The following is a 25,292-nucleotide window of genomic DNA, read 5'->3' as shown; positions in this document are numbered from 1 at the left end:
ACGTGTTCCTGTATTTCTTCAGGGGATGTGAAGCCACGTATCACTGACTGAGCAGGTTCGCTTCTTGCTCCTGTAGCTCACTCCTGCCATGGCAGATACAGAACTGCTGACCCTCCCATTCCCACAGGCCAGGGATTCAGCCTTTGGACTCAAACCGAGCCTCTGGTTGTAGATCTGGTTAGAGGTAGAGCTCTTGCACGATTTTAACAGTGTTTGTTTCTGACTGAAAAGTTGTATTTTTAAATAACTTTTGTTTGTATGGTTATTTTTCAAGATAAATAATTGAACAGTTTGAATGACTTGACTTGGTGTCATTATCTTGCAATATAAACCGGGAACCTCACACCTCTGCACTTCATTGCCACGTGAAGTAAATGAAGCTAGCTAAGCTGATGCTGTAACAATTAGTAACTTGCCATTAAGGATTATTTTATAGCATGAACTTTAAAATATTTATTCAAATGATATTTTACTCTTGTATTCACTTTGTTTTTAGATTTGTGACATGAATATTTCTGTGCTGCTTTATTTTGTTCTGATGAATTTGTTTCTTGCTTGTAAATTGCTTTTTTTATGGTATAAAGTCAATCGGAATTGCTGTTTGTAAATTAAAACGCTTCTAGAGCAAATCTGTGGTGTCAGTGTCTACATTTAGATATTTAATTACTAAGGGGCTTGCATTTTAGATGCTATTACTGAAGTACTACAAGAAGCATTTTAATACTCATCTACCAACTAGAAATCAAGAGTCTTTAGAGACAACTACTTGCCAGCATTAATTGCTTAGTTCTGAACAGATGATCATTTGAGTTTTGTGCTCCAAAACCTCATCCAGCTTTCAAAGCAAAACCAAAAACCCAGCCAGGTGGTGGCAATCCATCCGTGCCGCTCCAAGGCAGGTCTCTTGGGGAGAGACACCCTGCTTCATTTCCCACAGCAGCATTTATGTTTTGTGTTCTGCCACATGTATCAGTAGGGCTGATGCTGCTCCTAGCAAGTGTAGGTACACTCCTCCTCGCCCACAACCTTGAATTTAACAGGAGCATCCCCAGTGGAGCTGTAGGCCATGGTTATCTTGACCGACCATGGGATTTGGAGGGGCTGGAGTTGAGTGGGTTAGTCCCTGAGTCCCTGTTGGTGTCAGAGTAGCTATTCCAGCAAAATCTCCCTTCAGATCTCCTTCTTACAAGGTCTGAAACTGCCAGTAATGCAGAATGGGGTAAACAAGACCTGACTGTTAGGAGAGGGATAAACACTGTTGCCTTTACCTGGAGAACAGAGAGAACACGGCGTGCTGCTAGTATTCCATACCTCTGTTGGTTTGGTTTTGTTGAGTTGGGAAAATTGCTTCAGCTGGTCAGGCAGCTATCAGGGTCAGAAATAAGATGCAGCAAGGTTAGTCTGTGGAACTTGATGAAGTTTACTTTTAGAGCCATGGTGCTCTGCAGGTCCTACAGAAAATATTTGCTGGTTTTCCTTCATTTATAAATTTCCATTCAGAGACCAGTTACAGCAGCAGACTTGCGAGTTTGGGAAGAGCGTGAGCTGACATGGTCCTCGACATCTGCCCTGTAAGCATCCTGAATGTGTTTGCAGCAGACAGCCTGTGCACTGGGTGGCAGCACGGGTGTCACACAACACTGGACACCTTGTGGAAATTCCGTGGAGTGTGCAGGTGCAACAGCACTCCCAGGCCCTGGTACCTCAGTAATTGCTGTTTGATGGCAAGTGGGAAGCATCCTCATTACAGCTGGATGCTTTTTACGTCCTTTAGTCCATCAAAAAATGTGCTGTGTTTTCTGTATACTGCTCTCCAAGTACAATCTAAGTTAAAGGATTCTAGATAAATTTACCCTTTACTTCCCCTAAGGGCACCAAACGTTTTGGGACTGATGGGGGAAGGGAACTAGGTAGTTTCATTCCCATAGAAGTGTATGTTTCTAGTGCTTCTGGAAATGTGGTTTTCAATAATAATGGGATGTATGTCTGCAGCACTGGAGCAACAGGCATGCATGGTGTGTGCAATAGTGTCTAGATAGCATGCCCTATAACACGAGTGGTATTGAAATTATAAAAGTCACTTAAAAATCTTAATGAAATAAAACATTTTTTCCTTTAAATTGCCTTTTTTTTTTTTTCTCCCATTTAAAAATTGTATAATTTTGAAAAGCACAAAATTCTAGCACTAGCAAAAGGTAAATATGCCACTATGGGTAGTGGTAAACTACCAGTCCTGGTCACCTGTCCCTGAATGTAGTGGAGTTTGGTCAAGGACGGAGAAAAGTTGTGCTTTCATGAAGGCTCATACTTCTATGTCCACTATCAAACAGCTTTTTTTTTTTGGACTCTTGTTGAAGACAGACATGTTCTGATACAACTTCCCCAAAAATCTTGTACTCTAAACCAAAAGACAACAGATGTTGCCAGAAGAGGAAAAGATTGAAGAGTTTTGATCAGAGCACCCAGAGTGAACTCTCCTGTCATTAAAACAAAGGAGGGCTCTGAAGATGACATTTTGAGGCAGTTTTGTAAGGTTCATCAGTATGAGGCAGTATCAGAGAAATTACAAAGGTGTTTGTTTGAAAACGCAGTAAGTAGACAAAGGACAGTGATCCTGGCTAGGTGTAAAGGAAATGCGATGGTAAGAAAATAGACTTGTTGAGGATTAATGGAAAAACACATAAAAGTGAAGAACCACAGTTGCTTTTGGAAGAGAAAACGTGGGAAAACAATGAAGGGATATCACCAAAGCAACAAGATTAGAAAACTGGGTAGGTTTTATGAGTTGAAATTTGCCAAGCTAGTCAGAGAAAGCTTAAATGGTGTTACAATGAAATTTTCACACAATGTAACACAGTGTCTGTCACTTCAAGAGCCATTCATAACACATGAGAAGACTTCACAGTATCTGACCAGTCTTTCGAAATATTGGTTTCTCTCCTTTTATAGAGAGGAAAATATTTGGATGTGAAGACACAGAGTTCCACTGTGCTCAGGTGGGAGATGACATAGGTCATTTGCCCATGTAATCTGGCTGATAACTTCAAAGGACCCCTTTTCTGCCAGTTTTGTCCCCATGAAAATATGGAAAGAAGGGAAATTATAGTTGTGTGTGTAAGATTTTAAAATTTTAAAAATGTCTAGCTAGTAGAATAATTCTGATATCCTTTGCACTTTAAAATTATTCAATTTTTACTCTAATTCAGCTTTTTTTTCTAGCATTGGATTTCAACTTTATCTAGTTCTACCTAAGGGTACATCATTGACATTGGGTAGGTCATGTTTGTTTAAAGTTGCAATCCGTGGCAATAATTACAGTGTCATAGTACAGTATGTGTTGTTAAACTTTAACTTACCTGCTTGTTTAGAGTTTGTCTCTAATAAGTGGAAAGTACTTCAGGTTATTTCAGCGAAGATATTCAATGAAAGTACTTTATTCCATGAACTAAATTAACTCCCATGAGACCCACCACTGGGAGCACTGTATCCAGGCCACAAGGATGATCAGGTCCCTGGAGCATCTCTGCTATGGGAGACAGGCAGAGAAAGCTGGGGACCAGTTCACCTGGAGAAGAGAAGGCTCTGGGGAGACCTTAAAGCCCCTTCCAGTGCCTAAAGGGGCTCCAGGAGAGCTGGAGAGGGACTTAGGACAAGGGCCTGGAGTGACATGACAAGGGGGAATGGCTTCCCACTGCCAGAGGGCAAGGATAGATGAGATACTGGGAAGGAATTCTTCCTTGTGAGGGAGGTGAGGCCCTGGCACAGGGTGCCCAGAGCAGCTGTGGCTGCCCCTGGATCCCTGGAAGTGCCCAAGGCCAGGTTGGACGGGGCTTGGAGCAACCTGGGCTAGTGGGAGGTGTCCCTGCCCATGGCAGGGAGGTGGAATGAGATGAGCTCTTAAGTCTCTTTCAACCCAAACCATTCCGATTCTATGAATGTTCTGAAATACCCGAATTTTTCTCATCCTAGCTGGCATCTCTGAATTCAGCATCAAGGGAAAAACAGACTGAGAGATTGGATACTTGTTTGAAAAGTGCTATAAAATACCACTTTCAGCAAAGCAGGAAATAGAAGACAAAGATTTTGTGAAGAAGTTTTGTTAAGAAGGCTAAGGGAAAAAATTGGTTCCAGTTAAAAAGAACTGGTTCTGTTCACCTGATCTTTGTGTACATGCAGACACAGGCCCCATTGCTTTTCATAATGCAAACTTATTGAAAACAGGTTGAGGAGAAGGTAGACTAGCCAGTGAACATGACATATGGAATTTATACTCTTCCAGCAATAATCACGCAGAGAAAATGAAGCCCAATCTCATGGATGCTACATTTCATGAACTATATGAAACAGCATAGTACAATTGTATTGTGCATGGGTTTAAGAAAAATTTAAATTGAATATTAAGTCAAAAGTCAGTTGAGTTATAGCCAGAAACATTTCATTAAAATTCTGGGAAATTATATGGCTAATGACGTTGTCAAAAGTAACATTGCTTGTCTGTGCATTCTTTTCCACCAGAGGGTGCTGGCTGATTTTTTAAAATATGTTATGTAGGGGTCATTTAAGGTGCTGTACATAGCAGAAGCCTAAAACAAGAACAGAAAAAGAGGTTTCCAGTCCTCATTATGACACCTTCAAGAGGAGCAGGTGCTGGGTGATTCCACTGTTAGCAGAGCAGGGTTTATACCCAGGATTTCAGAGGCTGTCCTGCTGTGCTGCATGAGACCTACCTGGGCAGTGAACAACACCATTTTACCGTACTTTAAGCGGCAGACTGGAAACTCTGACGGAATCTCATAATCATTTGGATAAGAAGTTAACTAGTTTTCAGATAGTTTTTTCCAAATTCCTGTAGAAATACCAGTAACTAATGTATATTTTTGAAAGGCTGTAGCCCATGGACTTCTGTTTTAGTGTCCTGACACGGTGATACAGGACAGAGCGGAAAACATTTTGCGAGAGAACTCGGTACTTTTTCTCTAGTGGGAACTGATGCTATAAGTATTAGAGGAAAGTGTGTTGCTTGGCAGTACACCAATAGGATAAACTCAAATAAGAATAGTCTATTAAATGTTTGGAGATTCATATGAAATTAATTTTCTTTAGCCTCTCTGAGGGGGAGGAAAGTGTAGGGAAAATACCTTCCCATATAGTGCCTTTGGCTTTGATGTAATTATTGGTGTTGTGAGCATCAGGACTCAGAAGCAGATCTCAAACCTATGTTTAAAGTTATTTTTACAGTTTATTCTCAAATTGAATTTTTATGCTGTGAAAAGCACACTCATACATTTAGTTGGGATATCTGAAGATGTTTAAACTGCTCTGCATTTGATAGGCACTGAAAACCTTTAGTAACCAGGAGTTTGGAAAGACGCTTTCTAAATGTATTCTGGGCATCATGCAGTATCTCAAAGCTTCCTCTGTATACCCTCACTAGACTTTTGTTCTCTAACATGCAAAACTGCAGGCCAGTCTGATGGGCTGGGTGAATCCCGCATGTAGCTACCAGTCCACAGAGCCAATGTTTTTCCGTAGTGAGGCCTGCACACACTGTGCCTGAACGTTGCCTTTAGATAAGCTGTAAATCGGAGAAAGGTGCACCATCCTTTTGCCTCGTAGCTTCAAGTACCACTCTCAATTACCAAAAATCCCACAAAGCCCTCTTTGACTGCCTTGCAAGAACACACATGGTCACTACCCAGCAGCATCATCACCCGGACCTGAACCTAAACCCGGTTTTAGTTTGGAGGTTCCGAGAGGTTCGTCAATGCACCGGGAAGGGAAAGACACAGCCCATGCTGCAGCGAGCGGACGCGAACGAACGGCACTTCACCGCCTCTTCTCCGGGAGCGGCCAGACCCGCTGCTGGGGCCGGGAGGGAGCGCGGGCGCGGTGCTCTGCGGGACGCCCGGGCTGTTCGGAAGCCCTGCCCGGACCTCCCGGAGCGCGGGCGCGGTGCTCTGCGGGGCGCCCGGGCTGTTCGGAAGCCCTGCCCGGGCCCCCCGGGCTCGCCGCTCCGCGGGGAACCCGCGCCCGGACCCCGCGCTCCTGCGGCCCTCACGGAGCCGCGTGCGGAGCCGCGCCGGGACCGCCAGGGGGCGCGGGCGAGGCGGGCGCGGCCAAGGACGGCGCAGCAGCACCTGCGCTCGCGCGCTCCCGCCCCGCCCGCGCCCATTGGTGCGCGCTCCCGCGCGGGAGGCGGTTGGCTGGCGCGCGCGTCAGTCCGCGCGCCCCGGCCCCGCCCCGCGGTCCCCAACCGGGCTGGGCCTCGTCCCCGGCGGCGCAGAGGGCGCCTCCCTCTCGCCGAGAGGGGTCGTGGGTATTGCTCGGGGCATCAAGCCCTGAACAGGTGAGGAGCGGATGAGCCCCGCGTCCCCGGCAGAAAAGGTGGGACCGGCCGCCGCAGCCCCTCGTCCGTCCGCCTTCTGCCGTCCCCGCTCCGGGCGTGTGCTGCTGGCGGAGCCCTGCGGCGACGGGCCCGGACGGGCGCCCACCCTCCGGAGGCGACGCTTGCGGGAGGCCGGCGGCTCCCGGCCCCCCAGAGGGGCAGCGCCCATCGCCGCCCGCCGTGGCGGGTCCGGGCGGCTCCTGCGCGGGGCGCGGCAGGTGCGCGGGAGGCGGGGGGGGGGGGGGCTGCGCTGGGCTCTGGCGGGGCCGGGCGGCGCTTCCCCGCTCCGCCAGCGCCCGACCGGCGCCGCGGCCTCTCTCGGAAAGGGCGCTGGGCCCCTCCCCGCCGGGCGATGTCGCAGCGGCGCGGGGAGGGCGGTGCCACGGCCCTGCCTGCTCCCGGGAGGCTCCGGGACTGGCCCGCTGTGCTGAGGCGGGGCGGGCACGTGCAGTTGGCGGTGCGCGGTGCAGCTCCGGGCGGACAGCGAGAGCAGCCGGAGTACGGACGGGGGTGTGGGCGGAACAGGTGGAAACCGCCTCGGGTTGGCCACGTCCTTCTGTGTCTTTAGGAATAAATTTGGAAACTGTTTGCGTATCCTGTGGATGATACCGTGCGGGTCTTGTTAAGAGCCTTGACTGCGATCTGTCTTCAAATCACTTCAGACAGTTTTTGGTCTAGCTTCTGTAGGCTTATGTCAGCTTGGGGTTTTGGCATGTAGTGGATGGAGAAGGAATGGAAATGGAAGTTCTTGGTTATAGAAGTACATCGTGCCTTTTGTCTGTGGTTTGTTGTTTTAAACCTAACAAAATGGAGCTTAGATACTCTTGTCATACTAATTATTGGAAAAACTGAGATGCGTTGGTGTCTCTGAAATACAGAAGGATATTCCTTGCCTCAGAAACCTTATCTATGAATGTTGCAATCTGTGCCTTTTATTTCCAGTAGATGCTTTGATAGTTAGATATTTTTTTCTCTTGTTGAACATTCATGCCATGTCTAGTAGATATTCTTCATCTCTGAGGACAGGAAGATGCTGTAAAGGGCAGAACTACACACAGTTGTTTGTTCATTTTCTGTATGTTGCCTATCCTGCGTGATGTAGCACCAGTTTGAAGAAAAATATTGCAAAACACTTTTAAACCAACTTATTTTCTGTTTATTTGCCTTATTTTAGTAAAGGGAAGATAGCTAGAAGTTGAGGTGCGCAGTAATTACAAGGTTTGCCCTTTACTAAAATGCCACATGATGCAGGGCAGACAACAGGCATCATGTCTGTAATTTGATTGAAATACTTAAGTGAGTGCTAACCCATTTTTAAGTTGTCATTTTGATTCTTCTGTGAACTAGGATAATTCGCTCATGCGAGGAATGCCTACTGGATGAGTTTTAGGTTTGTGAAAAGAATACTCCTTGTCCAGCAAAAGATAGCTTGCTTTGATGCCAGTAGGAATTGCAAATATTTAAAGTCTAGAAAATAGAGTTTTTTAAGGTGGAGGTTCCCTAACGATAGAAGGAAAATAAAGACTGTAGTAGAGGCACAGTTGTAACACCAATTGATCTGCAGTGATTTTTACCTTCATCAAAGCAGCATGGGCTTTAATGGGATTTTCATGTCAGAGTATGTAAAAGAAGCTGTCTTTGAGATTATTTTCTTCCCATTTGATGCATAATTTTATTAAACATTAGGTTTTATAAAAGTTGGTAAAAGGCAAAAGAGGAGAAAAGGAAAGGGCTATGCCTAATAGAAATATTACCAAAATGAGTTACCTAAGCAATATTTTTCTCTGGTTTGTTGCTGATCGTGTTCAGTGGAAGAGCCATGGCTTTATTTGCTGATACAGAGATAAAATAATTACTGTATTTGGGTTTGTGTCCCTTTTGCTTTGTTTAGGTAAGCCTTGAAGAAAGTGGTGTGAGGATGAGTATCATTTACAATTCATAAAGCACATTGAAAGAAGTGAGTGAAACCAATAAACAGCATGTATTGGCTTGAACCTTGTGTTGATTGACAGAGTGAGGGAGAGTTACAAGCACGTATTTGGAGTATATTTAGCTATGAAATTTGTAATACATTGCTCTTCCCTCTGTGAGGTATTTGTAGTTCTTGTGAGTTTGGGAATTTATCACATAGCAATGAAACTAGAATGGGGAACTAACAATGAAAGTTGTGAGTGAGAGGTAAGAATAAAAATACCAGAGTGCATGTTTCAGGTGAGGAGTGCCCCGTTTGAGAAGAACTGAGTTGTAAAATAAATGTCACCATAATCCTGCTTCCTGGTATTTGCAGGGATGTTATGCTTTTAAGCAAGAGATAAAACTACTGAAAAGCCAGAGCTAGACCCAACAGCGGACTAATGGAGGTGTGCAGCAAAATGGGTTGAGTGCGCAGCTGCCTTATTCCACTGTAAGTATGCAACTGTATTTAACGTTACAGGTACTTTCATATTTTCACTTACATTTGATAACCAGAGATTACAGAAGTGTTTGTCACTTCTGTTTAGAGAACTTGAGTCGTAGTAGTATTTTACTGTAATTTGCAGATAAATGTTTCTTTTCCTGTAACTGTTTCATGAAGATTCCCTTCAAGATACATGCTTAGGGAAGTTATACTTAGTCTTCTAAGTTGATTCAAGTTTGCAGCCTTGCTTGAAGGGTAATGACTTTTGAAGGAGGACTTCTGCTGGAGAGAGCACTGCAACCCTGTCTTGATGTGGATCAAGATGGTATTGGGTTCTTTGCTTGGGGGTTTTTATGATTTATTATTTGTTCTTTTTTGAGAACATGTATTGCTTTTGTAATTACTGTTGTCAAGCAGAAATGTTTTTCACTTTGTTCCCTTTGACATTGTGCAGCAGTGCTTTCCCTCTTCATGTTTGTGTTCCATTTGTGTGGAGTCATTTCCAGTTAACAGATGATAACTATGTTTGCATGGTTATAAAGGTGATTATTTTTTACCAGGTACCAACAGGCAGTCTCCATGAACTGCTTTTGTAGGATGACTCCTGCTACCATTCTGATGTCTGATACCAAATTCTGGAAGGCAAATTCTCTGAGGAGTGGCTGAGGGCTTTGTGATTATCTAGTTTGGAGAAAAGGAGGCTGAGCGACAATCTTGTTGCTCTCTGCAGCTTCCTGAGAGGGGACATGGAAAGGGAGATGGTGATCTCTTCTGCCTGGAATCCAGGGCAGGACATATGGAAATGATTCAAAGCTGCACCAGGGGAGGTTCAGACTGAACATCAGTAAGCATTTCTTTAGTTGAGAGGCTGGTCAAATACTGGAACAGACTTCCTAGAGAGGTGGTTGGTGCCCCATGCCTGTCAGTGTTTAAGAGCCTTTGAACAATGTCCTTAATAGCATGCTTTAAGTTCTGGTCATCCCTGAAGTGGTCAGGCAGTGAGACTAGGTAGATGATCACTGTATGCCGCTTCCAACTGGAACTATTCTGTTCTAAATTTATTTTAAAAAAATCCCAAACCCTACTGGTTACTTCGTTGGTTCTAACCAAGTTTATCAGTGCCCAGGTGGGGCCATTGTGCACTTTAATTGTTTTCACTGAGCTACTTTTCCAGCTAATTTAAGCTTAAGGAAGAACAGTTATTTTGGTAGAATACTGAAGTATGTTTTCTTAAAAGTGTGTTGCAGCTCTCAGTTCATGATTCAGTGGTATTAGGAAAGCCATAATCAACTAATGAAAATAGTAAGTAAATGGTTTTTGAAATCAGCTAAGCCAGTTGACTTGTGGAGTCCAGAATGGCCAAATTAGGGCTGACAAGAAGCATGTCTAGTTCAGTATTTTTCCCTCCAGTGAAAAAAACAATGAGAACAACAGTCATCAGTGGTTGCTCACATGGTTATTTTTGTATTGGCTGAAAGCAATGTGAACAGTCAGTAACTTCCTATGCTCTGCTAGCATTCAGAAATTAGAGCACAGGGACTTTCTTGGCCAGAAGTGGTTTTCTGCGCTTAAGAGTCTCAGTGACTTTCTTCTGAGTTGGGTAACTAGTACTGAGACTGAACTTACGGGCACTTTTACTGCATTACGTGCATATTACTAACAGCAATATAAAATTCGCATTTTGCTTTCAGAGAATGTTGCTTCTATGGCATAGATAACAAAATTTGACAAATGCTGCTAAAATAATGGCTATAAGGTTTACTTCTGTGCTTGGTTTTGATGGTGGTATTTTTGGGGGTTTTTTCCAGTTGTTTTTGCACTGTCCTCAGTTTTGCTTCAGAGAGCGCTACGTATCTAAATGGGTTTGTCAAATTGGCAAAGAAGAACAGACAACCTCTGGTGGTATGTATGTTTTCATCCTGATTTATCCACTTTGCTTCTGGCTGCCTATGAAGGAGATCTACTGCAGTGTGCCCATGAACCTTCTGTGCAAACAGATAAGGTGTTTTCTTACTTTTGATTTTTAGCACTGTTTGCATAATGCATCATTTTAATGATTAACCTGAGCGAGTTGAAAGAAATTGTAAGAATCAAAAGCTGCGAAAAGAAGTTGTATGTCATTTTAGTGACTTTTTACCTTTTGTTGCCAGCATATTGGACCTTTGATAATTTTTAAACTTTCAAAAATTTCTTTTTAATTTTGTTGGCGTGAAATATTGCAAGTCCTGGGGAGTATTATTTTTAATATCTTTCTCTGTGTTGTTCGACAGCCTCTTTGTACCGTAGGCTTAGTATTAGCTCCTGTGTTACTTTGTGTGCAGAGTGAGGCTTTCTGCAGGTGGGGAAGCGCTTCAAATGACCAAGTGGACTTTGACTTAAAAGGATAATTGCTCCCTATGACTTTCATCAAGGTAGCAAAACAAGTGAAGAGGAGTATTTTTTAGTAGATGTGAATCTTGGAGAAATCTGTCCACATAGGAAGAAGCAGTGCATTTTTAGTGCTTGTGTTATATTTGAAACGTTTGCAGGGGGGCTGTAAGGGGAAGCAAATCTATTTTGATCCTGTCTAGAATGAACGTTTCTAGCCTTGCAAGATTTATGTATGTGCTGAATGTTGAAAGGCAAAAGTATATTAGTGCTTTTGGGTTTAGGTATTAGAGCAATTTTGTCTCACTTTGATATAATGAACATTCAGACATGGTGTAAAACTGAACTTGGGCATGATACAAGTTCACATATGGGATTTTTCTTTCCCCTTTCACAGCGTTATTGATTCCTTGCACTCTGGAGAGCCTATTCAGAAAGGCAGGGATGGAGGACACAATATTTTTGTGGCCTTAATGTAAATGCCACACGTTAAAGAAATTACATCTACAGAATTACTTTCCACTTCAGTATTGTAAGGACTATTAAGAAGAGCAGCTCCAGACCTAGAAATACTTAGAAGTCTGTTAGTGCTCAAAATATGAGTTAGTTTTATCAGGAGACAAGGTAAAAGAAATTGAATCTTGCCTTGTTTAGCAGAGAAGATTTTGACGTTACTTGAAGCAAAATTAGTGACTTGTTTCATGCGAGATCCTGGGGGGAATTGTTTGTCTTTGTAGGAATGAGAAGTGAAGACCTCATCTTTCTAAAGAGAGTAAAATAAGAGGTTATTTTTATTTTTAGCTGTTTGTTTTTTCAGAATTTTTCTGTTGGTGTGATCAGTGTTGTGGGAGGGAATGCAAGGACCCAGAGGGAGATATGGCAGTATCCCTAGCTGCACACATGAGCAACTACAGATTCTGCTGAAAGAGTCCAAGGAATCAGTGGCAGTACTTGCCATGGACTCATCCATGTGTGCTGTGGGGAATGATGACACAACCGTGTTGTTTGTTTTCTCAGTTAAAGAGAATCAGAGCTTGAGCTGACTTGCCAGTTCTGTAAGCAGTTTGTGGTAGCCTGCAGTTTCTGGGACTTTGTCCTGCCTAGGAGGGACTTTATGTAAAACCTAATTCCACATAAATGACAGATCATGCTTTTTTTTCCCTGCATTTCTTGAGTTGAGCGGAAGTAAGGGTAAGGACTTAGCATGGCTTTAGCAATATTCAGTTGTACTCCTTCACAGTTGGTACCTGGAAAAAAAAGAGCATCTATCTCCTAAGAAAATCTTGTTTCCTAAGTCCTTTGCTCCAAGGAAGAAAACTGAAATCTCTTGTATTGCTGGGTTATTTTCTGTGTGCATTTTGGTTTTTTTATAGATTTTATTTATTCCACAAATTATTTGCTTTGCAGGAATTTCTGTTTTCTGTTTTCAACCAGTGCTGGCTGAGCTGAAACTTCCTGCATCTTGTGGAGAGCATGTATAAAAGGAATGACCTCATGGCCAATGTGATGGTTACCTCCGCCACTCCAGAGGTACGGTTCCTTGGGTTTTATTAGCTCCTGTATCAAAATGGAAATTTTGGTTTGTTTCAGCTTTCACAGCAGCCCTTTGCACTAGTAGTCAAGTACCACACCATTTGTAAGAAAAAGAACTAACATGGCAAGAGAGTAATTGTAGAATACTCCATGGTTCTTGGTGTTCACAGCCATGTTTTTATATTGTTGTCATTGATGATTACTCATTTTATTTAGTTTTAAATAGCTTTTTTGACCTGTAATTTAGAGCAGCCATGTATTATTAGTGAGTTCAGAGCAATGTAGTATACCATCAAAATGGAGTCAGTCAGAAATAGAACCCAGAAATATCCAGCTGCATTTTTCCTTTTTTTTTTTTTTTTTTTTTTCTTTTTAATTTACTGGTCTGCTAGTGAGAAAGTGCTCTAAGATTTTGTTCATTTTAATATTTGTATCCTGTGGAGACCAGGAGGCTCTTTTGTGCTGCTTCCAAAAATGTTCAGTGTTGAGCTGCTGTGCACAGCTAACAGCCTGTTTGTTGCTCCATGACAGCCAACGGAACACTGCTTGGGAATTAGCTGCCTGAGTTTTTCTAGTTTTTTGCTTTCATCTAATATTATGATGAAATAATCAGCTATAGTAAAGCTTGTCCTGTAAAGCACACATTTTAAATGTGGGATTGGAGAAACTCTTTTTCAGCTTTACGATGGAGACTAATACTGCATATGTATTCCAAAGTTGCATGCAATGTGGATTTATGAAGGACCATATTAATAATCTGTTATATATTTTCTCTTTTCCTTTTCTAGACTTAATCAAATCCTGTGAAGGCCCTTTTCAGTTTTTCATTGCCAGGTTTTTTGTTTTACCACATTAAATAAGTAAAATTAAGAGCCCTAGTTTTCAATAACTCTACAGGGTTTTCCAGATTGTTGAATATATAATAAACATCACTTACTTACACATAATTCTCTTCAGATTCACATATTTTCAGTGCTTGTAACAACTGCCTTGTAACTAATTATTTATCTTTGCAAGGACAGTTTCTGTGCTAGGGCTTATTGTCTTTGGAGTGAGGAATAACATCAAAAATCTTTTGGAAGTCCAACAAGACTGTGTTACTCTTGATCCTTCACTCACTACCCTCAGTGGATACTGAGGCAGTGCTTCTCTTTCTGAATGCTGACTTGGCACTTTCCTGATACAGCATGACTGTCTGCATTTCTACTCATTCCCCTTTATTCTCTTCTTGGGTTTGACCAGTACAAATGTCAGGCTTTCCTAATCAGTAGTGTGCAGAAAATTAAATTTCAGAATGTGTCAATTTTCCCTTTGTTATAATGTTATGGATAGAGCAGCTTGACTTGGATCTACCTACTCTTTACTTTGCATATTTAATTTTAAAAATCCTATGGAATATGAATCTTCAAAATCTCAACACGTTTCCTTTTGTGTGGCAGCTCTTTCATTTAGTCTATGATTTTAAAGATGGCTTGCTAAAGCAGAATATTTCATAGAGCTAAAATTTTATGTCACTGTAGTTTTTGCAGAAGGAAGTTGGAAACATTTGTGAACAGTGCAAAACTAAATTTGATAATTTGGTGTCTGAAACTTTTTGAAGTTCATACATTTTCTTGTCATTACTTAGTATTTTTACAGATATTTATTTCCTGAATTTGAGATTAAATTCATCATTCTGCAGGTAAGCCTACTATTTTTTCTTTGTAGGGTAGTAGCAGCTCAGATTCTCTGGAAGGACGAAGTTCAGATTTTGCCAGTAAAAGCTACGATGCAGTTGTATTTGATGTGTTGAAAGTAACTCCTGAGGAGTTTGCTGTAAGTAGAAACGTTATTTTTGCATTTAAGCTTGTATAATATTCAGAGCTTGCAGAGTACTAAATAACATGAAATCTTTTTTCTTAAAAAAATATCTTTTAAATAAACTTCCAGTGTTCTTGAAAACAAATTTCTGATTTTATCAGCTTCAGTAAAATAAGCCTGTCTTGGGATTTAGTCATTTAGTACTGACCTGACACAGCATATTTGTTTTACTGTATAAAGTCATTTGCATTTTTTAAAGTCTTTTAGGAGACCCTAGCATAGGTTTGAAGATGTTACTTATAGAATCATAGAATCCTAAAGGTTAGAAAAGACCTGTAATATCATCAAGTCCAACCTTGGCCGCTAAACACAGTCTGATTAACTTTTTATTTAATTGACAAATACTCAGCTTCTCTCCTGAAGCAAGTTTCTTAAAAGCAAAGAAGAGGCTTACAGAGAGGAAACAATTTCCTTTCTTTGATAACAATTTTTCAGTGTTAAACTGGAAGCAGAATTGCAGTTTTGACAAACATCCAATGCAATTCTTGTCCTTGCTCCTTGTTTTAAATTTCCGTGTTAACTTGCTGGGGTACTGGAAGGAGTGAGGATGAAAGCTACCGCACATAAGGTTGAATGTTTTCATTAATAATTCTGAGCGTCAAAATGATGTGTCATTATTTGATGTAAGTTTGTTTAATACCTGTTCACCAAAAAAAAATCTTGGAGATAGGCCTACCTTATTCCTTTAAGTTTGTCACTTTGGAACCTTTTTGAGACTTTGAGCCTTTTTTAACACTAATAGAGAATACACAGATGAGAGCTGTTGTTAGGTAAAATTACAAAAATACTTGAATGGCAAATCTGCATCAACTCAGTTAAAAAATCCCAAGGCTTTTGCTCCTAGTTATCCAGGTTCACATGATCCGTGGTCAAGGACTGGATTCAGAAATTAATAGACACAATTTAGACAGAACTGTAAAATCATGTGAAAATAGGTATGTCTGATTTCATCAGAATAGAAATGTTACGTCCAAAGACAGCCCAGAACATAGAGTGTAGTCTACATTTGTGATTATCTTGGAACTGTATTTATAAAATGATGAAGTCAAGGTAAAGTTGCTTGTAAGCTTAAACTCATCAATTTTCTATTCCTATTGCTTTTGGTTTGAGATGGAAGCATGTTGATTGAGGGTCTTGATTTAGTGCTGTGCTTTAAAACCACAGATGTATGCAACCTTATATCATTGTAACATTTTTTAACTCAATTCCAAACTTCTGTAAGCTGGTTTTTTTCTCTCCAATTCCATTTGCCACCTGTAGCTGTGAGCAAAACAAATAAAAACCCCACTAACATGCAGAGAAATGAAAAACTGAAATGTGTGTCTGTGGGACTGAAAATCTGTGTATGACCCCTTTAAAGCGTATTCCAGTCATAACTAATTAACATGTAATAATTTATCGCCTTTCAACCCAGTGAACATAAAATGTATGCTGCTCTCTGTGTGAAAGGCTTGTAATTCTTCCTGCCATTACTGTCTCAGGCATTTATTGCATAACAGGAAGACTCTCAAGCACAGGTATTTCCCCTTAGACTGGTGCAGGTACCGAAAGTCTTCACCTGGGGACAGCCGAGGAATGACAGGGTGTCACTCAGGATGGGGCACTTCTGGTTGTGGTGTGTCAGCCTGGACAGGCAAGGCCAAAGCCAGGGCTGGTTAGTTCTGGTCATTGAGGAATATGTATATGGTTTGTAGGTACTGAAGGGCAGATGGAAATATGTCGCTGTTAGCTCTTCGTGTTACATGATGTAAAATTCTGTCTTCATTGCAGAGCCAGATAACATTGATGGATATGCCAGTATTTAAAGCTATACAGCCTGAGGTAGGTTTTCTTAAACCATCTGCTTACATCTTTGGAATTCAGTGCCTGAGGAAATGTGACGATTTAAATAATGCTTTTTTGTTCAAAAATGCTCACCTTCTTGTGCTGCACTAATATTTTTCTAGGCATATTCCTTGTTAGCACTGTGAATATGTAATCCAGCATGAGTTATTTTGATTTGTCATCTGTTGCCAAAGGAGATGACTTTGCTTTCCTGGAAGTCTTGCTTTTAGTGGAGTGTTTCTTCAGGATAAGTTTAACAGGCGTAAAAATCCTCTGTTCTCCCTTCTGCTGCCAATTTTCAATTCGTATCTGATTTCAGAGTTTGACTTGTGCCTCTGGCCATAAGAAATTAGCAATACCCTTAGAAAAATCTGCTAACAAAAATATTTTCAATATGTACAAATTGATACATAGATATTCTTTCATGAGGAAGTTTTGTTTAGACAAATATCAGAACAAAGCAGAGGGGGTTTTTTATTCTACCTACCTTTGCCAAAAGCAGAGGTAGTGTCATACTCCAAGGAGATGAATGACCAAAAAAATAAAATACAAAACTAGAGATGTTCATTTTTTAAAGCGAATTTTGCATTTATTTTAGTTACTATGAGACCTGTGCCACAGAATTTTATAGCAAAAAATATCCCAAACCAATTGATTTGCTGTCCTTCTTTTCCTTTGTCATTGCTTCATTTTGCCTTTTCGAAATGAAATTCCCTGAAGTGTTACTCTGGCAAATAGATGTAACTCAGTGAGGAGTGATCAGAAAGAAAACTATTGTATTTTCAGCTTCTGCTAGAATACAGGTCTTTGAATACGTAGCAGTTACCAGGAACTATTAGTTGTTAATTGTGCTTTCTGATTTTCATTTTATTGGAATTGTCAATATAGTTCGTTTGCCAAAAATAAACAACTGTTTCTGCTGAAATTCTGCCAACTGTAGGACTAGGTTTTAAAGCAAGAAATAGTCTGTGTGTTTGTCATGAACCTGCCCCTTGTTTTTAGGTAAGTTATTAGACTAAGAAGGTTAACATTTTCTGGTTGAAATTCAAGGTTTTAGTCTTTTAACATGACCTTATGCATGGATGGAAATACCTAAGATTTTAGAGTTTTGGTTGCTAAGTCTTATCTCAAACACACAAACATCCTTTAAATGTGGTATTTGCTGAGGCTTTTTCCTGCTTTTCAACAGCTATTACTAAAAAACACATCTGCATTTTACTTTGCAGAGTTTAGTAAGAGGATGTCTAGTTAACAATTCTTTGTTCTCCAGCAGAAATAATTATGCTTACATTCTAGATTTCTATGTAACTTTACTTAGATTTTTTTCCAAGTCCTGAAATTGCAATCTCCACAAATTTCAGTTTCCTGTGACTGTGCACATTGAGGAAACTGCCAGCATCCTTCCACACCAAAAAAAAAAAAAAAGAGATGAAGTGTAATTCTAGAACATGGTATATTGTAGCAGAGTAAAAAAAATCAGCAGGGGTATTTTGAATCACTCGCTTTTATCAATCCTCCTATTCAGTCTGAATTTTAAACCTAGTCAAATGATTTTGCCATACACAGGATTTTCCATTGTTACTCACTAGCCGTCTTGCAACCGCTTAATATCCTTAGGTTACTGACCTCTTCCACTCTTCTGACAAAGGTAAATTTTGCTGTCCCTAGTAGAGTCTGAGATTTTTTTCCACATAAACATATGATTTCCAGCATCATAAGACCAGACATGGACTGTTCATGTGGAGAATCTGTGTCCTGACAGATGCAAATTGGCATTTTTATCTGCAGAAAGTTTAAGTGCTGGAGATTGGGATTTAAAATATGTTTGGAACTGGTAGTGCTTCTCCTGCTGCTCACAGCGGCATGTACAGATCTCTAGAGTGTGTTCCATTTATCAGCATTACAAAATGCTTTTCAGAAGCAGAATTCTCTTTGGCTGACTCTGCCTTTTCGTGTGAAGGTGTCTGAAGTTAGTAGTGTACATTTGGAAAGTTGAACAACATTTTGATTGAAACTGAGACTTGAGATTCTAAAAACAGAAGAGTGATTTAGAACTAGTGTTAAGGAGAACTAATTTCTGGTTTTTATGGCAATTTTTAAATGTATTTCCTAGGAACTAGCCAGCTGTGGATGGAATAAGAAAGAAAAACACACCCTTGCTCCAAATATTGTTGCCTTTACTAGGAGGTTTAACCAGGTAAGTAATTTGACTGCTGTCATGAACAGGTACTGTTTGACAGTTGTCTTTGAGTATAAAGTTAAACGGAACTACTCATGTGAATTAAAACCTATTTTTCCAAATCAGGATTAAGATTTTTAAATTACAGCCTCTGTTTTCAATTGCTTTGTCCACATTTTCATGTTGTTCCTCTAGACCATTCGTTCCTAATTATTAGTTCCTAATATGTTTTGCTATGGTGCAACATGAGCAATTTTGTTCCTTTTTTTTTTTTGTTTCACTTGCTAATTCAGTTTTCTTGGTGTTGTCTCACTTCTCTACCTCTTCATGGTAGTGGTAATAATGCTCCAGGGCAGTTGCAGTGATACAGATGAGAATTCATGGGATCAGAACTTTTTTGTTTCCTTACCCTGTTTTCTTCCTGGAGCCTTGTGAGAGTTTGCAAATGTTTCATCTCATGGACTAATAAAGTCCATTTTTTTGTAATAAAGTTAAATGTGTTTACTTTACAGGTCAGTTTTTGGGTTGTACGAGAAATATTAACAGCACAGACCTTAAAAATAAGGGCAGAAATACTGAGCCACTTTGTGAAAATAGCAAAAGTAAGTGCAAATTTCTTACACTATCATTCAAAACCTTAACTCCTTCTTGTTTGTTTCTGGACTACTCGTGTGAGCCATTGTTGGATTGCAGAGGGTAACAGTTCTGTTTTAGCACATCTATTATGTTGTACCACATGAGTAAGATAAAGGCATGAAAACTGTTCTTTTCTACTTGGTTAGATGCAACTACCCAGTTCAATGTGACTCATCTTGTACCTCTGCCTACCAAGTTTAAAAGTGGTTTGAATTGTTGGTGGCCAGTTGAGTGTTGACAACATAAAATGAGGTTGTAAATTGTTTTGGTTTTTGTCTCCCACCATTTTCAAACTTAAACTTTTATGAAAAGAAATTTCTTGCTTCTAAAATAGCTGTTGTGAGACTTGTATTCCTGCTTGTGATATGTAGTTGCTGGTATAAAGCACTGCATTTTACTCTTAACTTTAAAACAAACAAACAAATTTAAAAATATTTATCTCTTCCACAACCTGTGGTCATTCTGTTTTATATGACCCTGAGTGACACAGCACTTGGATCAAAGTCCTGAGTGCTAATTTTGTATGTGAAATTGTATATGTGTGTAGGTAATTAAAATAATACTTTCCATATAGTACAAAACAATTCTTGCATTGTGCATATTTCCAATCAATTTACTTAGAACTTTTGTACTTATAGAAGAATATTTATCTGTGTAAGTTACTGGCACAAAAAAATAGTCCAAGTAATAGGAGAATGTTCAACTTGGAGGTCCTAGGTTGCTCTTAGAAATAAGAGTTGTGGTGCTTGTTTGGGCTTTTTTTAGCCTGCACAAGGGGGAACACTGCCCTCTTTCATTCTCTTGCTTTTTTCCTTTTCCTGGTTTTCCCTCCATAAAGTCCAGATCTTCCTTAAATGCTTCTGAGCAGTGAGTAAATGGATCACTCAAGGATGAATCCAGCCTCTTTTTAAGCTTTACAAAGAAGCTACGTGACAGCAATTCTCATTTTTCTATTTTCCATTTTTATTCTTGTTGTAGCAAGCATTATCATCTTGACAGCTGTATTCCAAAGTATTGTCTGCCTGAGCTCTGTGTGTTTTGATTAATTGTCAACACACAGAATAAATTTAAAGTACATTGAAGTGAGGTAAATTTTTCCTATAAAACAGATTACAAAGGCAAAAGTTGTGTTAATTCTGAGAGGATTGTCAGCATCTTTATGTAATGTTTTTGCTTAAATCTTTAATTTCCAAAAAAACCATAAATTTTCAAGATCGATGCATCAAATACTTTTTTCCTGTTTTCTGTTCCTGAGGGAACAGCCTTAGAAAATAACAAACTGAAATCAGATACGGTTTGTATTCTCTAAACTGAAATGCCTATTATATTGATGGGTATACTTGTAAAATTGGCAACTTCTACAGTGGTCTTAAGAATCTTGCACATGACAGCATTGGATAATATTGTTATCTGCAGTCGTAGATGAAAACTTGGTATTTTATTAATGAAAAATCATGGTTTATTAATGCAACTTTGATATTAATTAATCCTGCTTCCATTTTCAATGTGCTAAAAGCTATTACTCCCTTTTTTCAGAAGCTTCTGGAACTGAATAATCTTCATTCTCTTATGTCTGTGGTGTCAGCACTGCAAAGTGCACCTATCTTCAGGCTGACCAAAACTTGGGCTGTAAGTGTTGCCTTGACCATTGTCCCTTCTGTCTTGTTTGAATTCTGAGTTTCTTTGGAATTTGTCGTATTGTAAACTCTGGAGGAAGATGCTTTTATGTTTTTGTGGTACTGTGGTAGCAGAAGTAGCGGCCTGTTACATGTTTTGTGAAAAGTAGAGTTTTGGCTGCATATTTGTAAACAATCTATTTTCCTGTAAATTTCCTGTTTTCCTATGTGTTCTAGAAGCCAGTGGTTATATGCTCAAGAAGACTTCCGTTGATAAGTAATCTTAGAACAGAACGTGTATCAGTGTCCCCTTATTCAAAACATAGTGTATCATTTAATACATTACCTAAAAGGAAGGAAACAGGCATGTTACAAATATACAAGCATTAATTTTGTGATTATTGCATGATGCATTTCAATTTTTATTTACTTTAGAAATTAAAAGCATTGATAATTCTGTTTTCAGAAACTCTGTCCCTGGAAGGCAGAACTTCTTAGCAAACTTAAAGTAAATTTAAATATTTCTTTAAAGAGGAATACACAGTTATAGGTTATTTCTACTGTATGTAACATTTAACTGTACAAAGGTTTGGGTAATTCTCATCAATTAAGTATTCCACACACCATGGATCACACTGGCTGTTCAGAGCTTATAAATAAAGATGGCTATATTTAAGTCTTAGATAAGTTTATCAAGCTTTTTAAATGCTTGCAACTATTTTGTGACTTGATTGCTCAGAATAAGGTTATAGTCTAATAAAAAAGTAAGTGCCTGGTGTTTTGAGCAGCTTGATGAAGCTGGAACTTAAATAGGGAAAATTGCTCTTGTATGAAATGAACTATGTGACTAATTTGACTTAGACCTAAAGAGGTGCCAGGCTCTTTGTAGGCGCAGTAGTTCAAAAATGCAATACATTGCAGTGGCAGGGCCTCTAGCAATTCTCTGTGCTGATTAAAAGAAAACAGCAAAATTATTCTGATACATTCATTTCTATCCTTTTTATGTTATTTTTTTATTAACATTTTTATCCTTTTTATGTTATTTTTTTATTAAAGCTTAGTACAAGAACTGGAATTTTCCAGGGGAAAAGGGATATGAAGGAATGTGCTATGGAGCAGCTGTCTCTTGTCAGAAAGGACACATGCAAGAAGCCAGAGTACAGTGCCATAATTCTCCACTCACTCCAGCTTGATTGGCTTTTAAAACAATCTTAAAAATATTGCTGGAGTTTCTTAAACCAGCTGAAACAGGGAATGTGTTTTTATAGCTACAGTTGTGTATTTTATGTTTACTTTTCAGCCTCCTGTCACTAGGAGTTTTTAATCCCTAAATGTTTTTCTAATTGTCTGTAGTAAGTCTAAGAAATAGAAAACGTGGATTTAATATCACAATGGTTTACTTTCCATATACTTTCTTCTGAATAGTTTTGTCATACCTTTGATAAGGTACTGTTGAAATGGCATAATTTGCATTTATTTAGAGCATTTTCCATTGCTGTTTGTACTTTTAAATTCAGAGCATTTTTAGCAACTCTAAGTTACGAGAACATTGGTGACTGTATAATAACATACTTTTTCTCTAAAAGTTTAATATTGCTGAAGTTATTCAAAACTGATGTCGTGATATGAGAATCCTTGACAAATTAGTCAGAAATAATGGTCATATTTTTTCATAGCTTGACTTACACTGAATTGCCTTTTTTTTAACAGCACGTTTTCAAACATTATCATCATCACCCAAAGCAGCACAAAGTTAGTCATAACGAGACTGTGCTTTCCTTTACTCCGGGCAATTCAACAAGTTATTGATTGTTGGGTTTGTGTGGATTTGTCTTTGAAAATTTTATGATCTCCATTTTCTCTGTAGCTTTTGAATCGGAAAGACAAGACCACCTTTGAGAAGTTAGACTATTTACTGTCTAAAGAAGATAATTATAAAAGGACACGAGAGTACATCAGAAGCTTAAAAATGGTTCCTACGATTCCATATTTAGGTGAGTGTGAACAATTACATTATTTATCTGTAGCTCATTGGCAGACAAGTGCTAATGTACCATGTTGTGCACCTGAAGAACACCATATGTAGAAGATACGGTTCACTCCATTTCGTATTTAGAAAAATTAGGTCAAATTGAGATTTTTAGGCTATACATGCTTCTTGTAGGAGTTTTTCTCTCAGGTGCTGAATAAACACACATGTAAGTCAATGTGAAGGTGTATTAAAAGGGAGACCTACAGTTAAAATGCTGTCCAGTCTTGATATTGTCTCCTTTTGTGACATGCACCAAGTAGCCATTTGATGAATTGGTTTTTTGGTCAGTGTTTTCGCCTGGGAATATTTCTGCACAAAGGTTATTGTTAATGAAGGTAGTCCAATATATTGAACTATTTTCTGGCTTTATTAGTGATTTAGTAAGATGCTAAACTGCAGGTAAAAAGGATGAATGTTTTTAAATTGCTGACCCTGGGTAACAAGAGCTCAAGAATTCTGCTTAGCCTTCCTGGGCCAGAATTGCGGTCTCTGTTATAGTAACCTCTAATGCCTCAATAGATTTATCTTCTGTGAACACTTGCACTCTCACTTTAAACACACATGAACTTGCGTGCACAGCACCCAGCTGGCAGGATTTCCTCAGCTCTCTCCAGTACCATATTCTTTTGCTTGAATTGAACATGGTATTTTTTACCTTCGCTAGATAAACCCTACCTTGTTCCTTACGCAGCTGGAGGCTACTCCTGACATTATGGACTTCAGTCATTATTTGTTGCCTTCGCAGTAAATCTTCAGTTACCTCTCTTCCAAAAGGAAGAGTCCTTGGGTTACTTGATCATGCCTGGTGCAGATGCCACTTGGCATCCTTGACAACTTGCCTGGGCAGCATGTCAGTCCTGTATCCTTTTTTAGGGGAAGAGGGTGCACATGGAGTGCACTGCTTGCAAAATTCAAGACAGAAATGCAGGATAGATTTTATGCACTTAGCTTCAGGAAGCTTTTTGTGCTCTACTTAATAATTTCTAACATTCTGTTACCTCAAAGTTTAGTAGCAATAATGAACTGTTTATTGTAATGCTAAGTTTATGCCTTTATTGGCACTGGTTTACTTTTTTTGTTTTATATGGAAAGTCAGGATTTTTTTTTCCCCTTGTATGTAACACTATCTGTAGATTTTCATCTTCTGTTTTACTGTTCAAGCAGTTTATCTCATAAATCCTTCTGTAATTCCTATCGGTCTGCCCTTCTCTTTGCTCCTCTCAATTAGCTAATATCATTAGCAGATTTTTGTTCCACTGTTCATTCCCATTTTCAGATCACTTACGAATAGGTCGAGCAGCATGAGTCCCAGTACAACTTGCTGTGGAAAACAATCAGCACTGCTTATCTAAAATACTTCTTATTTAATAAATTTGACAGCCATTCCTAATGGCCATACTTCTAAAACTGTCTTGAAAACTTGATTCGAGTTATTGAAACTGCTTTGTAAATAACTTCAGGTTTGAATGAATATTAGCTTATCAAAAGAGAGTATTGTTTCAGTGAATAAATGTCTTCTCAAGGAAGACAACATTACTTACAGAACAGCTTCTTTATTCAGTTTAAATGAACAAGTAGACTAATAGCTGATTTTAGGAGTAACTACTGAACATAAAACAATTGAATGAGAGTGACAAGGTGTGAAGATTTGCAGAGTTCATGGGAATCCTGTTTTGTGCTGTACAGCCTCTTGTCTCACTGCAAGAAAGCTACTTAGTTATTAGAGAATGAGAAGCCTGAGATTGTTTGAAATGAGCTGGAGAATGTACTGGGAAATTAAAACTGCCACTTAAGTTTTCCAGGTACTCTGATTTATAGAATTGGCTCACAGCCTTGGGTAAGAAGTGTTTTAATACTATCCAGTTATTATTACATCACTCCAAGCCACTTCTAGATAAGATTTAAAATATTTCTGAAATGAACTTAAGTGTTACAAGCCTAATAAAATACTTGGGTAATGAAAGTGAAAGGAAAAAATCGGCATGTTGCTGAGTTACAGGATTGAATCTGAAATTCCTGCTGTTTTCTAGCCAGTCTCCATGAGACTTTGAATCCTCCTGCATATGTTGTATCTGGCGTTTCATACATGAGAGACCCTCTCCCTGCTGATTACAAAGACTAGGCAGTGTTGCTGTTCTTGTAAAGTAAAGCTTTCCCTGCATTCTAAGAGATGCAGTTGGACATTTTGTGTAACCAGATGAATGCAGCAGACAACTGCTCTTATGTTTCCAACCAGGCTATAATATGAGAAACTAATATATTTCTTACTATGTTTAAAACATCCAGCAGTTGTTTTGTTTTCAGACAGGTCTTTCAACTTTAGAGAGAGAAGGAAAGAAAAAAACAAATCATGGGATTGGCAAGGCTGTGATGTGGACTGTTGGAAGTGTTCAGCCACAGTGTGATTCAGGAAAAAATAGCAGTCACATTGTTTTGAAAATTCATGGGTGTAATTGCTAGCT

The 25,292-nt window shown here is 39.5% G+C and overlaps 1 protein-coding gene across 14 annotated transcripts in view; it reads left to right on the top strand.

Annotated features, from left to right (window-relative positions):
• Positions 1-6,258: 6,258 nt before the first annotated feature.
• The window catches only part of RALGPS1 (Ral GEF with PH domain and SH3 binding motif 1), an 87,067-nt gene continuing 68,033 nt past the window's right edge, over positions 6,259-25,292 (top strand). For 9 of the 14 annotated variants that reach the window (XR_004244079.1, XR_004244080.1, XM_032130920.1 and 6 more), the window contains exons 1-10: positions 6,259-6,346; positions 8,673-8,789; positions 10,592-10,685; positions 12,558-12,680; positions 14,391-14,498; positions 16,314-16,364; positions 18,481-18,564; positions 19,059-19,148; positions 20,719-20,811; positions 22,666-22,792. Coding sequence is in view for 12 of the 14 variants with exons in the window: in XM_032130920.1 (XP_031986811.1) it covers positions 12,624-12,680; positions 14,391-14,498; positions 16,314-16,364; positions 18,481-18,564; positions 19,059-19,148; positions 20,719-20,811; positions 22,666-22,792 (610 nt within the window). In the remaining 2 variants the exon portion in view is untranslated. Of the gene's footprint in view, positions 6,385-6,508; positions 6,604-6,895; positions 8,343-8,672; positions 8,790-10,591; positions 10,686-12,557; positions 12,681-14,390; positions 14,499-16,313; positions 16,365-18,480; positions 18,565-19,058; positions 19,149-20,718; positions 20,812-22,665; positions 22,793-25,292 lie in introns of those variants that run through there. The other 5 variants (XM_032130910.1, XM_032130911.1, XM_032130912.1 and 2 more) reach the window with 5 other exon arrangements.

This window comes from Corvus moneduloides, chromosome 21 (assembly GCF_009650955.1).
Source record: "Corvus moneduloides isolate bCorMon1 chromosome 21, bCorMon1.pri, whole genome shotgun sequence".
Classification (NCBI taxonomy): Eukaryota; Metazoa; Chordata; class Aves; order Passeriformes; family Corvidae; genus Corvus; species Corvus moneduloides.
This window is presented reverse-complemented; position numbering and strand designations above follow the sequence as displayed.